At 54.2% G+C, this 14,958-nt stretch overlaps 1 protein-coding gene across 2 annotated transcripts in view; it reads left to right on the top strand.

The window, feature by feature from the left end:
- Positions 1-14,288, top strand: part of CPXM2 (carboxypeptidase X, M14 family member 2) — a 127,458-nt gene extending 113,170 nt beyond the window's left edge. Inside the window, exons 11-14 of one of the 2 annotated variants that reach the window (XM_047703218.1) lie at positions 89-386; positions 4,848-4,987; positions 6,917-7,016; positions 12,541-14,288. In XM_047703218.1, coding sequence (XP_047559174.1) covers positions 89-386; positions 4,848-4,987; positions 6,917-7,016; positions 12,541-12,794 — 792 coding nt within the window. In that variant the 3' untranslated portion in view covers positions 12,795-14,288. Of the gene's footprint in view, positions 1-88; positions 387-4,847; positions 4,988-6,916; positions 7,017-11,144; positions 11,273-12,540 lie in introns of those variants that run through there. The other variant, XM_047703219.1, reaches the window with a different exon arrangement.
- The last annotated feature ends 670 nt before the right edge of the window (positions 14,289-14,958 follow it).

Genomic DNA, 14,958 nt, shown 5'->3' with positions numbered 1-14,958 from the left:
CATGTCCCTGCTTGGAAAGTAGGGAGAGGAAGCAGTTTCCTTCCGATCTTTATTTCTCAAAGCCTGTTTAAATGTGCCGCATTCACAGGTGGCGGTGGAGACCAGGGCTGTCATAGCCTGGATGGAGAAAATCCCCTTTGTCCTGGGCGGCAACCTGCAGGGGGGCGAGCTGGTGGTGGCTTACCCCTACGACATGGTGCGGTCACTGTGGAAGACGCAGGAGCCCAGCCCCACCCCTGATGACCACGTGTTCCGCTGGCTGGCCTACTCCTATGCCTCCACGCACCGCCTCATGACCGACGCCAGGCGGAGGGTGTGCCACACAGAGGACTTCCAGAAAGAGGACGGGACAGTCAATGGGGCCTCCTGGCACACTGTCGCCGGAAGTAAGTCTCTGGTGGCCTTGCTGTCATTGTAGAGCCAAATGGTAATGGATGGCTGGGACAGGGAGGGACCCAGCCATCCCTTACCTTTGGCATGGGGGTAGTCATGAATGTAGTCTGCCTTTGACTGTAGTCCGCCAACGCTCTATACAGACTCCTCCTTAGTCCTTCTGATAGTCTTGGGGGGGGGGTGTGTGGCTACTCCCCATTTTATGAATGAGTTCACCAGGGCTTGGAATCTGAAGGGATCTCTCCAAGCAAGAAAGGGGTCAGAGCCACACCTGTTTGGCTCTGTGGTCTGTTCTTAGCCCCGAGCTAGTCAGGTTCTGCAGGGTCAGAGACGGGTAGATGTAGACTTGGAAGGAAGTATCAGATCGAAAAGTGAACCCAGCAGAGGAGCAGAGAGCATGTGTGTGTTGGTGCTGGGGCCAGAGTGTTTTTACGCAGAACTGTGCCCATCGTGGGCGTGTCCCATGCATAGGTCCCCAGAAGGGCCGGGCATCGACCCCACGCTCAGGTGTGAAGTGACTTCAAGCTGCAGGTGTGTCCTGAGGCCCAGTGTGTGACGAACACCATTTCACACACCTTCCGCCCGTTGGGGGTCAGACCAGGGCATTCGGTAGAAGCTTGCCTGTGTGTGATGTGGGGAGTGTACGGTTTCGTTCCTGGCATCCACACGGGACCAGAAGGGCCTCTAGCAGGAACTTTGGGAATTCCTTTGCAGCAGCCACAGAGGACCCTGGGCTCCCATTTCCGAATAAGCTTTCCTTGCTGAATCCAAGCTGAGATGGCCCAGGGCTCCCAGCCAAGGAGGGAAGAGGATATCCCATTCCCTAAGGTGCCTCAGCTTTGGAATGGCAAGACCCCACGCATAATGCTGTTGCTCATTTTCTTGACTTTGTGGGGGTTGTCGAACCGTGGATGAACTTGAGAAATGTTCCATGTCAACTGGACCTAGACTCACACTCTGGCTCATTCCCCAGATGCTGTAGGACCCCAGGGGAGTTCCTTGACCTCTCTGAACCCTGTATTTTCCATTTGTGAAATGGGCATGATGGTAACGATGAAGGTGGTGGACCTTTGGGACTGTCATGAGGCTCACATGGGTGGCAGGTGTGGGGTGTCCTCTGTCCAGCTTACCAGGGAAGCACGCCGCCGGGGACCCCTCCCCTGTCTGCCTCTCCCTCTCCCGTGGTATTTGTTCACCATCACACTCCTGCTCTGTTTCCCTAATTAACCATCATATGATTTCCCTTTGCTAGATTCAGCCTTCACATGCTTTTCAGGTATGTGTCCGTGCTTGGGAAAAGAAAACTAAAAAGCAAATATCTTTGTTCCCGTGACCATGTTTTAACATGTACAGAAAGCTTCCCGATTTCTTCTGGGTTCCCTACCCTGCAGCGGTGTTTTATTTATTTACCATCATAGTTTGGCCCTGCACAAAATTAAAAAAAAAAAAATGGCAAAGCCCTGTTGATTAAGAGAATTTTCTAATGGCCCCAAATCTTCTCGCTTCTCCATCTCAGCCCTGAGAACCGGCGACAGCCGTAACGCGAACGTTCTGTTTACTTTTCCCGGCTGCCGCGACCGCGTCGGGTACGGACCCAGCCGGAGTCGCCAGTGCCCGGTCCGTCGCCGCGTTTGGCAAAGCTGGCTGCCACATAGTCACACACGCAGCATTTGATTTTTTCCTATCAATTATATTTTCCATTATTGCGGGGGCTTTTGTGGCAGAGCCGCGCGGCAGCTCGAGCCTTCTTAATCATTCTCCCTCCCGGCGGCGTGAGGAAGCGCGGACGCCTCTCTCTGTGGATTAATGAGATGTGACTTCTAATTTCCTCCCCTCCCCCGACCCCTCCGCTCCCTGCTCTTGCTCCGTTCTTGCTCATTAGCCGTGACCGACAGGCAGCGGTTAACGGAGATGGGGCCGTGGGGAGCCCGCTTCGGGAGAGCTCAAAACACACGTTGTTCGTAGCGCGTGTGTGTCACCCCCAGAGTGACACCAGGCCCCCTTGGTTCCCGGGCTGCCACCCCACGTTCTCTGGCCCAGCGACAAAGTGCACGTTGAGCTGGTGATGGGCGCCCGGGCCTCGAGGAAGGTGCAGCTCCGTGCTCCTTGCAGAAGCCACGGCAGTGGGATTCTAGGCCAGGAGAGCACAGGAACGTCTGGCCGGTCCCGCTGGGACCCGGGGTGTGTGGGGATCTGTCTGGGTCACGCCACAGGTCCTTGCCCACACATCACGCTTTCAAAGCCATTCTTAACCCAGAATTCTCAACTCACGCCATTTGCTGCGGGGCCGGAAGTCAGCAGCAGTTAGCCCAGGTGAAGCTTTTCCACCCTCCCCTGGCTTCCCAGCATGTCGCCGAGTCCTCCGGTACTTCTAGTGCTTCAAAGATATAAGGCAGGGTGGCAGACCCCCTCAGAGTTGCATAGGTAACACTGATTTATTTCCATGCCAGCAAGGCCTGGAAGGTTGGGAGTAATGAAAATACTCTGTGCACAGAGGCCCCTGGCCCTTTCAGCGTGTCCTGCCCTTCTAACTAGTGGCCATGACGTCTGAGACCCCCCTCTGCCCTCTCATAATTCCACATTCGGGTTCAGTGGATACGTTGACGTGGCGTTTTGACCAACCTTCTCCAGCCAGACCAGGCCCCTTTGAAGGATGTGCCCTTAACGTGCATGACGGGGTTCCCCTCTCCCACCCCGCAGCTCTCTGCCTCTGTCTTATCACAGATGTGGTCAAAGGTCCGTCTGCTGACACGGGAGTGGTTGAAATCTGGAATCCACCCGAGAGAGTGGCTGTGTCTTTTGTACCATTTTGCCCATGACTGTAGCGATCAGGCTGTTGTGGAATTTCTCTGGATACCCCAAGCCATGAGTCCTAATCAGGTGTTTTTACTGGGCAGTACGCCGCTGAGCATGATGGCGAGGTAGGCAAGGAGGGTAGATGCAGGGTGAGGACAGAGGCTGGTTGTACAGGAGGACCTGCTCCTTTGATCAGTCACCACACAGAAACCCAGCACATCCCGCTCTGCTCTCTTAGCCCTGACCCGAAAAACCCAAGGGCGGCTCGTGGAGGGGCCTCCTGCATCCTGTGGATGCTTCCTGCGGTCACGCACAGCATAGCTGCCCTGTGTTCTCGCTGATCTGATCACCCTGTTGCTCAAAACCAGAAATGTCTGGAAGAACTTAATGCCACCTACCATTCATTTCTTCGCTTCACAAATACTGGGAGCCGTACTGGGTTGAATGGTGCCCCCCCCCCCCGAAAAAAAAATATCTCTGCTTCCTAATTTCTGCAATCTGTGAAGGTGACCTTATTTGACAAATGGGTCTCGCAGGTGTAATTAGGCAAGTTCGGGGGCGTTCAGGGTGGTACGGTGGTAGGCATTGCAGGTGTAATTAAATTAAGGGTCTCAAGATGTGGTTATCCCGGGTTACCTAGATGGGTCCTAATCATTGACAAATGTCCTTATAAGGGACAGAGGAGAAGCCACGTGAAGACAGAGGCAGAGGTAAGAGCAATGCAGTCACAAGCCAAGAGACACTGGGGGCAACCATATACCAGAAGCTGGAAGAGGCGAGAAAGTTTCCTCCCTGAGGGCCTCCACAGCGAGCACAGCCCTACCAACACCTCGATCTCAGACTCCCAGCGTCTAGAACTATGAGAGGATACATTTCTGCTGTTTTAAGCCCCTCAGTGTGTGGTCATTTGTAACAGCAGCCCTGGCATGTTAATGCAGGACCCAACTCCAGGCCAGGCTGGGCGTTTCGTGTCCTGTTGCAACAGTGTCGGGATGTTCGAGATCTGTCTGCTGTCAGGCGCGGTGGGTGAGTGCGTTCGCCCAGCGGACCCCAGGCAGCCAAGCCTTGGAGAGAAGAGCAAGGCCTTGGTGTCACACACACCGAGGTTCAAACCCTGACTCTGGCTCTTTCCAGACATGTGGTTCTGGATATCTTTCTTGGCTGTTCTCTACCTCCATTGTCTTACTTGTGACACTGGGTTCTGCTGCCTAACTCTCCGTTGAATTTGTGGTCAGTGGAAGCAGAGCATTAAGGACAGGTCCTGGCTCATGGGTGGCACATGGGTAACCACGGAGAAGAACTCCATCCACCACTTCGAGTCCATACTGCTCATTCATGGTGGCTTTATTTTTTTAAATAGTGTGTTAAACTGGGTTTACTGAGCAGAATTTTATCTGAAAAACACTTCAGTCTTCCTTTTGCCAGCGATGTTCCCAGATGCACCTGTCTTCCCCAGAAACCATCCTGGCCGCATCCCCGCTCTCTCTCCCCCGCCCCTCCCCTCATCTTTGCTGTCATTCCTTCGCAGTCTGCAGCAGGTACTGGACACCTCCTTGTTCAAGTGAGGTCGTCCGAATCCCATTCTTAAACATTCTTGCTGTCTCCCTCCTGCCCTTGGAGCACGGTTTGGTGACAGGGTTGTCCGGTTGGCTCGGCAGGTCTCAACGATTTCAGCTACCTTCACACAAACTGCTTCGAGCTGTCCATCTACGTGGGCTGTGACAAGTTTCCGCACGAGAGCGAGCTGCCCGAGGAGTGGGAGAATAATCGAGAATCCTTAATCGTGTTCATGGAGCAGGTACGGCACGAGCGCACGCTGGGGTGGGGGCCGGAAGGGAAGGGGCCAGTTAGGGGACTGAAAGCCTGAGACTGAGTTGAGTTAGTGCTTCAGATCTGGCCGTTGTGCTGGGCCAGCCCCAGACGGTGCCGGAAGAGCCAGCATCTGTCCGCACCTGATTCAGCCCCCGGAGTGAGCTGTAAAGCCTCGTTGATCACTCACACTGGGTTATGGTGAGTGTGACCGGATGCTGCCCTGTGGGGAGGGGGTGACATGTGTCTGAGCCAGCATGCCCGGGCCCCTTGTGCTAGTCTGCTAGGGTTGCATAAAAACATAGGCCCCCCGGGGAGGGCAGGGGCTCAAGCAACAGAAATTAAGTTCTGGAGGCTGAAGTCCAAGATCAAGGTGTTGGTAGGTTGGTTTCATTTGGAAGAGCCTCCTTGGCTGGCAGAGGTCTGTCTCCTCCCCATGTCCTCACGTGGTCTTTCCTCTGTGCGCACATGCTCCTGATGTCTCTGTGGGTCCACAGTCCCCTTTAAGGGATTCAGATTGGATCTGAGCCCACCTGAAAGACCTCATTTTAATTTCATCACCGCTTTGAAGACACGGTCTCCAGATACAGTCATGTTCTAAGATCCCGGAAACAAGGACTTCACCATGGGCATTGTTGGAGGATACTGGGGTGTCCATCATGGCTGTGAGGCTGAGAGGCCCTGCCGTGGGTGTGTGAGGCTCTTGGGAGTGGGTCTCCTGAGCCCCTCCCAGGGTTCTGCTTACAGTTGGTGAGGAAGCCCTGCTGGGTCCCCCAGAACCCTCCCTCGCCTTCTCTTCCTCCTGCTCGCAAGGACCCGCCCATCCCGTAGCATCCAGTAAACCAGTCTAGTTCGGTGCTACAATGAATCCAATAATATCCACGCCCCACTAAGGAACAAACAAACTGGAAACAGAGGAATAAACAAAAGGGCCTCAATTACCTGACTGCCATGACTCCCATCCATTAGGAAGCGTGACCCTGAGGCTCACAGGATCGGGCACGGAGGCCGCCCCTTCCATGAGTTGTTGTAGATGAAGCAGAAGACAATTTCAGGCAGTGGCTCAGCTGCCAGCTTCCTGGTTCCTGCAACTTCCACTCCACTGACCTTGGCAGAGGTCAGCCCTGGCACCTAGTGTCCCAGTCTGCCCCACAAGGATCCCCGGAGACTCTGTGCAGTCCCCAGTACACTTGTCGGCACAGCAGGTGTGAACCTGTTCTTCCCCCTTGGGCAGATGCAAGCACACTGTCTGTCCGCACACTGGAATTTTGTGAGGGAAGGCTCTTTTTCATTTTCTCTCTGAAAAGAGAGAAGGCTCTGATCATCCTAAAGGAATCCCGTGTCCCGTGCTGTGGATAAAAGGCCCGGGTACAGAAATACATACAGTGTCATTAGAAATGATGGTATGCCACCGGGATCGTCACATTGTTCTACAGATAGGGAAACTGAGGCACAAGGTTCAGAGTGATGTGGGTCTTATGATGCAACCAATTAGCAGAAGGGCCCTATGGACTGAGTTGTTATTTTTAAGAATGCCTTTGACTCTTTTCTCTCTGATTCTTAAGTCGTTGGGTCGACATGTTAGGTCCGTGGAGTTCAGGAAAGTCAAATGCGCCTAGAAAAAATTAAATTCTGTTTTTACTGGGTGCGCTTGACATGCGCCATCTCAGATCCTAATATTTTTTAAGCGTCTGGAATAGCTGAACCCCAGTGGAAGACTTCCCAGTGCACGGACCCACGGGGAACATAGAAATTTACACACCAAATCCGGGTATAGCCAGGGAGCTGTCGAGCTAGATAAGGCTTTGAGAGGGTTCTTGGCGGCCCTGGTGCGACATTTGGCTTACAGCCATCGCTGTGCCCACTGGGTCGGGTGCGTTGTGAGCTCACCCTGTTCCTTGTCCCGTGTGCTGAGCAGGTCCATCGTGGCATCAAAGGCGTGGTGAGAGACTCCCATGGAAAAGGAATTCCAAATGCCATTATCTCCGTGGAAGGCATTAACCACGACATCCGAACAGGTAACTACGAGCCTAGGTGAACTGTCTCTCAGGAGGGAATGTCTGTTTTCTCAAAGCGTTTTATTTGGGTTAAAATCACACGTCAAGTGCTGGAAACTTCGTATGGAGAGCCAAATTCTTGTCTCCTTCCTTGGATTCCCCGTGGAGACCCTGGGAAGCAAGGTTTTGAGCCTGTGCTTTCTGGTTTCTCCCTTATTCAGGTGAAAACCAGAGGTGCAGGGAGGGGAAAGGAGATGCTGGTGGCTTAAGAGGCAGCTGGGAGCGGGTTCGGGTGTCTGACTCCCAGTGCCGGCATGCCCCTGCCACTCAGGGCTTCCCTGCTGCTGGGAAACCCTTGTAGTTTTCCCTTGTGCCCAGGACCGTTGTTACCATGATGGCGCTCAGTGCGTATGGTGTGACATGAGGAAACAGTGACCTTGACTGTGACAGGGATGTGTGCAGCCTGATGTGATGACAGGTGCACAGGGAAGAGAATTGTCTAGAAGCCCACAGCAGGTTGTCTGCATGGGTTCTGGAGGAGATAGTCTGTTCGGGGGCTTGTACACCCACGCACAGAGGTTTTCGGCCACCTGGAGACTCTGTGGAGCGCCATGTCATTGCCCTGGGCAGGTGGCTTTGCTTTGGTATCAGCTAAAGTGAGCGGGGACATTGGGTCCTGTGCTGGTTTCCAGTGGGTGTCATGACAAATGACCATGGACTTAAAAAGTCAGAAATGTATTCTCTCACAGTTATGGAGCCCAGAGGTGTGAAATCCTGGTGTCAGCAGGGCAGTGCTCCCTCCAGAGCCCCCGGGAAGGACCCTTCCTCAACTTTGGCAACTTCCTTGGCCATGTCACTCCACTTCTGCCTCCATCTCTGTGGCCTCCTCCTCTCTGCCTCTTACAAAGACACCTGTCATTGGATTTAGGGTCCACCCGGGCCATACAGGATGATCTCATCGGGGGATCCTTAATTATACCTGCAAAGATCCTTTTCCCAAATAAGGTCCCAATCATAGAGTCTGGGTAGTAGGATGTGGGCTTTCGGGGGCCGTGATTCAACCTACTCCAAGTCCCCCGCCGGGCACCCAGCACAGACTCAGTAGCAGGAGAAGGGAAACGGTGATTGCCATGAGGAAGACCTGTTCAGCCCTCGGACACACTCGAGCAGCTGGGAGAAATCAGATATGAGGCCGCTTGGCAAGTGTTCAGTGCAGCCTGAACGTGACCTTTTGGTTCAAGAGCTGACCCTGGATGGAGTGGCCAGTGGCCCAGGACGGAGAAGGTTCCCAGAATATGTGACTGTCAGATTTAAAACAAGGCGGTCCCAGGGAAACGAGGCCAAGTCCATCCTCCTCCTGTGTTCGTCGTGTGTTGTCACCTGTACAGCCTGTGACGGCTGGAAGGATCCCCAAGGTGCTGACGAGGAACAGAAGCTCAACCTCGGTTCGGCCCCACCCCCACCCCGGGTCAGGCAGCCCCGGGTTGCAGAATCGATGCCCACTCAGCACCTCCTCAGCTGCTGGCTGGTCTCAGCCCCGGCCCCTGTGGGGTCACTGTGGTACCCCCCAAAGGCCATGCGGGATTGGGCTCTGGGGTACCTCCCAAAGCTCTTCTTCTGGGGTGACCAGCTCTCTCAGTTTGCCCAGGACTGGCCCCATTTGAAAACTGAAAATCATGAGTCCCAGTTTTGGTCAAATAGGAACAATCGCTCCCCTGTGCTTTCTGCCGCCTCGCCCGGTGCCCCTGCAGCTCCCTCCTGGAGGACTGCGGCCACGTGTCGGGGTCTTCGCTTCTAGCCGCCTGAACCTCCTTCCCTTGAGAATCCCTTAGTCCCTTCCTTGCCCTTTTCAGGTCTTTGTTCAGATGTCACTAGGTCAACAGAGCCAACCACGGTGACCAACTTTTCTAACGCCGCACATCTGCCCCACCACCCACTGATTCCTCTCGGCCCCCCGCCTTCTCCTCCCATAGCCCCTCCACACCTGACGCCTGACGTCCAGCAGGAGAAGCTGGGACCTGCCATCCTTCTGGTGTTTCTGCCGCTCCCCCACTGGGTCCCAGACCAGGGGTCCTGGACCCTTTTGTGCCTCGATGAAGTATAAGCACACTGCCTGGCATTCCGTAGGTGCTTAATAAATATTTGTTGAATGAATGAATGAGTTCGAATGAATGAATGCACATGACATGATGTTTCTGGGAGTACACAGAGGGGCTGAGCCGGGATCTGAGCCAGGGACTAGGGACTGTGAATGCCGTGCCCCAGCCCTTGTCCCCATGCTGTCCCTCCTAAGGGGACAGGAGCCTCTTCTCCAGACTGTTCACATGCACTAACAGACCTGGTCCTTCTGACAAGTGATCCCATTTGACCTTTGAAGAAACGGAGCCTCTGGGACCGAAGGAGGGGCTAGGCTGGGCTTCAGACTTGCCGTGCTGTCCTTCAGTGCCAGGCTAACCTGAAAGCCTGCTGGCATGCCTGGTACAGAAGGACAAGGATTGCTTACATGGGTGGATTGTAGCTGACACACCAGAACAGTAGGCCGCTGTGTAATGCTGTGATACTCCTCGTTGTCCTAACCTATCTACTCTTTGTCCTTGAGGACCTAATAGCCACTGCCTGTGAGCTTTCCCACCATGCAGCATGGCGTTTGGTACATGGCCACCCTTCACCGGTATACGCCAGGCCGTGCATTCATTCCCGGACTCATTCATTCGTTCTTTCGTTCATTGACAGGTTCTGAACTTGAGATGGGTGGGATCGCCGTGGGGTGCCGGCGATCCTTATGATAGAAGGGGCTACTGTATCTGGGCCCGCATAGGACTTATATTTTAAACATTGCTAACAAGCTCCTGTAAAAGAAAAATTCACAAAAGTTCCTAGAACAATCTTGGGATGATTAGCACTTTGTATGCATGTGAGAAAACAGGAAGGTTTTGAACGGGGTAGGAGAGAAAGAGTCCGCTGAGCCCCACAGGCCAGAAGACAGTTCTGTGCCTAGTGAGCTTGGAACCTCAAGGCTCTTGTGATCACAGAGGTGGTTTGGATGAGCCGATGAGAGCCGCCTCCCCCGTCTCCCTTTATTTCCTTCCTGAAATAATTTCCCAGTGTATTCTCATGATAGATGAGCTCCGCACTTTGCATGTGTTTCCTTATCATATTTATTTCAGCGTCTCAGTGCTCAACATTTGCTCTGAATCTCCTTGATCTCTCTCCGAGGTGTCTGTGATCTGATAAGTTTTCTTTCAGGAGGGATTTTGCAGAAAATCAAAAGGGGGATTGAAGTCCCAGAAGAGAGAAGCTAGTCAGAGTGTTTCTAAATGCATGCAAGTATGTTGGCCAAACACCTGGCTCAGAATGCCCCCAGATGTCCTCTGTGTGGCAGACACTAACCTGACCTGCTACCAAATGGACAAGTGACAGTATCTGGGTTGTCCCTCCATCCACCATGCTGCACGACACCAGCCGCGTCCCCATCCCGCCCGTCCTACAGCTCCTAGAACATTCACCCTTGAATACAGATCTGGTCACCCCGTGGGCTAGCAACCTACCATGCTGACCCCTGAATTCCATGAAGTGGATGATTCTAGACTTTACTGGTCATCGGGGGAAGAAGCCAAGATTATAAGAGCCTTGGGGAGAATTGCAGGGAAAGCCTAACCGAGAATATCTGGGGGAAAGGGTGCTGTGTGGGCAGAGGAGAGCATCCGTGTTTCAGAAGCAGAAACTTGCAGATTACAGAGCTGACGCCCCTCGTTCCGATTCTGCGACCCTAAACACACTCCTGATAGTTTTACTCATTCTTTGAACGTATCTATGGAGCCCGTCCCGTGCTGTGGCCTGGAGATGCTGTGGTAGAGGAGACGGATGCGGCCGTTCATCTCAGTGCACATTCTAGCGGGGGGAGATCTGCGAACAGTTACAAGGGAAAACTTAAAAGGTAACTGCAGACTACGGTGCGCGTCGTGGAGGAGAGGGTTTGGATGATCTACAGGAACCAGGGGTCGGCCAGGGAAGTTTCCGTCTCAGAAAGCTGAATTGCATCGTGAGGCTCAGGCGGCTGACTTCGAGATAAGAAGACTCAGTGGGCTCCTGCCTTCTGGAAAGCATGAGGTGGCACTTTATTTCATTGAGAAACTCACATTTTTACAGAAGGAAGAGGCAAGGCACGGCGCTGAGGACCAGAGAGCAGCCGCAGGCGCCGTGTGGACCCCGAGCCCCACACTGAGGCGTGTTCACCAGTGAGCGGCCGTCGGCTGCCCGTGGGGTTCCTTCCTCACACGCACTCGTGAGTGTATCTCAGGGGTGTCTCAGGTGAATAAAGATGGAACTTGGACCTGATGCTTCATTCTTCGTGTGTTTGGGGGAGACAGTCACACACACATACAGCACTGCTCCCGTCCCTTAGAAGATCTCAGCCTTGTGGTCGACAAGGGAGCCTGGCCCGGGGCCTCCTTACCCCTTTGCCCTTTCTCTTTGGGCACCAAAGCCTCAGACCAGGCAGGACACTCAGGTGGACTTGAGAGAGGAGAGAGAGAGAGAGAGCGCTGAGCGAGCCTGGCGCTGGGAGTCAGCTGGGGACTGGCTGTGCGACCTCGTGCTGTCCTCTCACATGGAAAGGGGACTTGTCATTACAACCCGCCTCAGACGCTTGCTGGAGATTCAGCAGAACAGTGCCTGCCTTGACCTTCTGGTCGCCACATCCTCCACAGTGGGGAGGAGGGGGGCGTCACCAGTGACCCCATCTTTGCCTCAGAGCCTCTTTTCAGGTCAGGGGCCTAAGTGTCCTCAGCAGGTTGTAGGCTCCTGGGAGGAGAGTCCTGCCCTGGAAGCCTCTGCCACAGAGACGGGGCCCAGTGCTAAGGGTGGCCCAGGGCCCCTGGTGGGTTTGTTGGGTGACTGAGCCATGTGTTGCCGGGGAGGTGGGAGCCCTGCCCAGCAGCACTGGCCGGTGTGTCCCTGCTCCTGCAACTTCGCATTTCTCTTACCCACGCCGCTCCCAACCCCTGAGACCCGGGAATGCAGATTCCAGGCTGCCTCCCAGATCATTTGGCCCTGGTCCCCTGGAGTCTTTTATTTCTCTTTTCAGAAGTAAGAGACCCACCTCTTAAAAGAATTACTATTCGTATTTATCACCAGGCCGAGGGAGGCCAGGAAGCCAGGCACTGGTGGCTTTTCAAGGTGGCATTTTGTTGCGAGGGCACAGCAGTTGGAGGCTCAGGTTCATAATGAATGGCGTGTATTGTCACGAGGGAAGGAGTATGAGTGATTGTTCCTCCATCTCCACTCATGTGTATGAACACGGCGGGGAGCCTACACCCCAGCTCTCTGCCTGCTAAAACCATTAAGGTGGCTTCCAAGGAAGAAAACATTCAAAATGCCAAAAGAATTTGAAAAAAAAAAAAAATTTGCTTCTGCAGAGGCTCAAATTCCACGAGGCCAGTCTCTGAGTCTCTCTCTGGCTGGGAGGCTGGTTCTGGAACAGCAGGGCTGGTGGTATCTGCCTTAGAAGGGAACAGCTCTGAATTCCCTTCCTTTCTCTTCGCAGCCAGCGATGGGGATTACTGGCGCCTCCTGAACCCTGGCGAGTACGTGGTCACCGCCAAGGCGGAAGGATTCTCCTCGTCCACCAAGAACTGCATGGTCGGCTATGACATGGGTGCCACGCAGTGCGACTTCACCCTCAGCAAAACCAACCTGGCCAGGATCAGGGAGATCATGGAAAAGTTCGGGAAGCAGCCCATCAGCCTGCCAGCCAGGCGGCTGAAGCTGCGGGGGCGGAAGAGACGGCAGCGCGGGTGACCTCCCAACTCTTGAGACCGGTCCCGGACCCCTGCAAATTAAACCACCCCCAGTTGTAGCTCCGTAGAGGACTCGCTCCCTATTGTTTTCTCTGTAATTCAAGAAGGCCTGGGAGAATCGTGTGTTGCAAGGCTGGTCCCAAGGGGGAGGGCCGAAAACTTGGAATAGTTCTGTTGTCTTTGTTCCATTTATCAAGAGACCTCTGACAGATCAGCAGAGAAAGGCTGGTAGGAGTGAGAATTCAGCAACTGAACCTGGGAATTGGAGACAGGGAGGGGGTTTGCCAGCTCAGGGCCTCCTGGTTGCACAGGAAGGGAAGCCAGTGCCCCCCGCCACCCCCCCACCCCCCGCCACCCCTGCCCTGACCCATTTGCTTGCCTGACAGCAAGTTCCTGGTGCATTTGCATTGCTCTAATTGCAGCACTCCTGGGGCCCTGCGGTCCCAGATTTTACCATTTGAGATGCTCAGGGGTCTTCTGAGAGAATCCACCCTCTCTGGCCCCGGGGACATTTCCCAGCTGCTACAGATTTGTCCCACACTCTCTGTCGACAATAGAGACATTACCAAGTGAGCATCAGTCAGCCTCTTGAATCAGTGTAGTTCCTCTTTCCATGAAGGGGTGTGTTCATACAAGGAGAAAAATGCTGAGTGAGTTTACCAGGGATTGGTGGGCAGCAGGAGCACAGGGCCCACAGAGAACCCCCCCAGTCTCCCTGCCAGTCCAGGCAACACCTGGACAGGGAAAAGCAGGAGGAGCCGCCCTTCCAAAGGAAGTCGATCACTCAGCCTGGCTCTCCTCTTTGACCTGCAGGAACTTGAGAAGGGCCAGAAGGAGGCTGACTTGCAACCCTCTCTCTGCTCAGGCTGTCCCTCCTTTCATAGAAACGAGTGCTCCTAAGTTGGCCTAACATCACCAAGGGAGTTATTTTTGATGGGTGGGTTGCCAGACCTTCCACTTAGACTGAATGTGATGAAAAGTTCTTAGAATTATCTGTGGAATACTGGTTTGGGAGGGGTGATACCAGAAAACTGTTCGACTTCTTTTTATTAAAGTTGCTGCCTCAGTAACCTGGGGAGAGTGAGAAAAATAAAGCAAGTTCATGGTGAGATCGCTCCAGCGTGGGATTTTCCTGGGCAGACTCGCATTCGCCCAAATGTCGTGCCCTACTGCCTCTTCCTGAGGTCAGTCCCTCCAGAGGCAGGGCTGGCCTGGGGAGGGGTGTCCTATGCCCCCACCCAGCTTGGCGCTCCTGCTGACAGCTGTGTGTCCCCTGCCTCCTTCCCGGGAGAGCCATGTGCCTGGGTAAAATCATCCTGACGCTGGGGGTCCGCCAGTGACTGCTGGGGATGCCAGCCAGCATCTTTCCAGAAAAGATTCTCATGCAGCTTTCTGACTGTCTACACCAGAGATGGCAAACTTGCCTTATAAAGGATCAGATGGTAAAGATTTCAGGCTTTGAGCAAGCGTGGCTTTGTTTCAATAAAACTTTATTTACAAAAACACATGGTAGTTGGATTTGAAGGCCCCGCTGGGACGCAGCTCGCAGACCCATGCTCCAAATCGGCACCATGCAATAGAACTTTCCATGATGATGGAAATGTTCCATTCCGTGCCACCTAGTGCCGCCGTCGCTGCTGCACAGGGCTAGCAAATGCTGGAAACCAGGCTCGTGCACCTGGGGGCCAGTGTCTCTGGTGTTACATAGTTTCCATTAATTTAAATTTCGATTGTAAGAGCCATATCAGCCAGTACAGCTCTCCACGCAGCCCACACGGTGGGAAGAACCTGGTGGTGTCAGAGCGGGTAAGTGGGGTTGTCCATAACACCCTCGCGGTGATGACCCCACACTACTGTTCAGAAACGCTGTAGCTGTTCCAAGTGCCTCAGCAGACCGGAGTGGTCAGGGCCCCGCCCTTGGTGCCAGGGTGACTCAACCTTACTGCTGGTGAGTAGCTCTGGCCCCTTCGGGCGACGGTACGCAGTGTGTGTGTCCGTGCCGTGCTCTGCCGTCAGCAGGCCTGCCGTGGGCCCTGGCTCACTGACGGGCGTCCTGGGCTTGCAGCCTGGGGCTGTGGGCTCTGGGCCTGTGCCGCTCCCAGTGCGTGGCCTTGGACCTGGGAGCCTCTCTACTCTCCCGTCTGTTCCCACAAAGTAAAGCCATG

The sequence above is a fragment of the Lutra lutra genome, chromosome 14 (genome assembly GCF_902655055.1).
Source record: "Lutra lutra chromosome 14, mLutLut1.2, whole genome shotgun sequence".
In the NCBI taxonomy this organism is placed as follows: domain Eukaryota; kingdom Metazoa; phylum Chordata; class Mammalia; order Carnivora; family Mustelidae; genus Lutra; species Lutra lutra.
The sequence above is the reverse complement of the archived record's forward strand: the minus strand, read 5'-3'. Positions and strand labels throughout refer to the sequence as shown.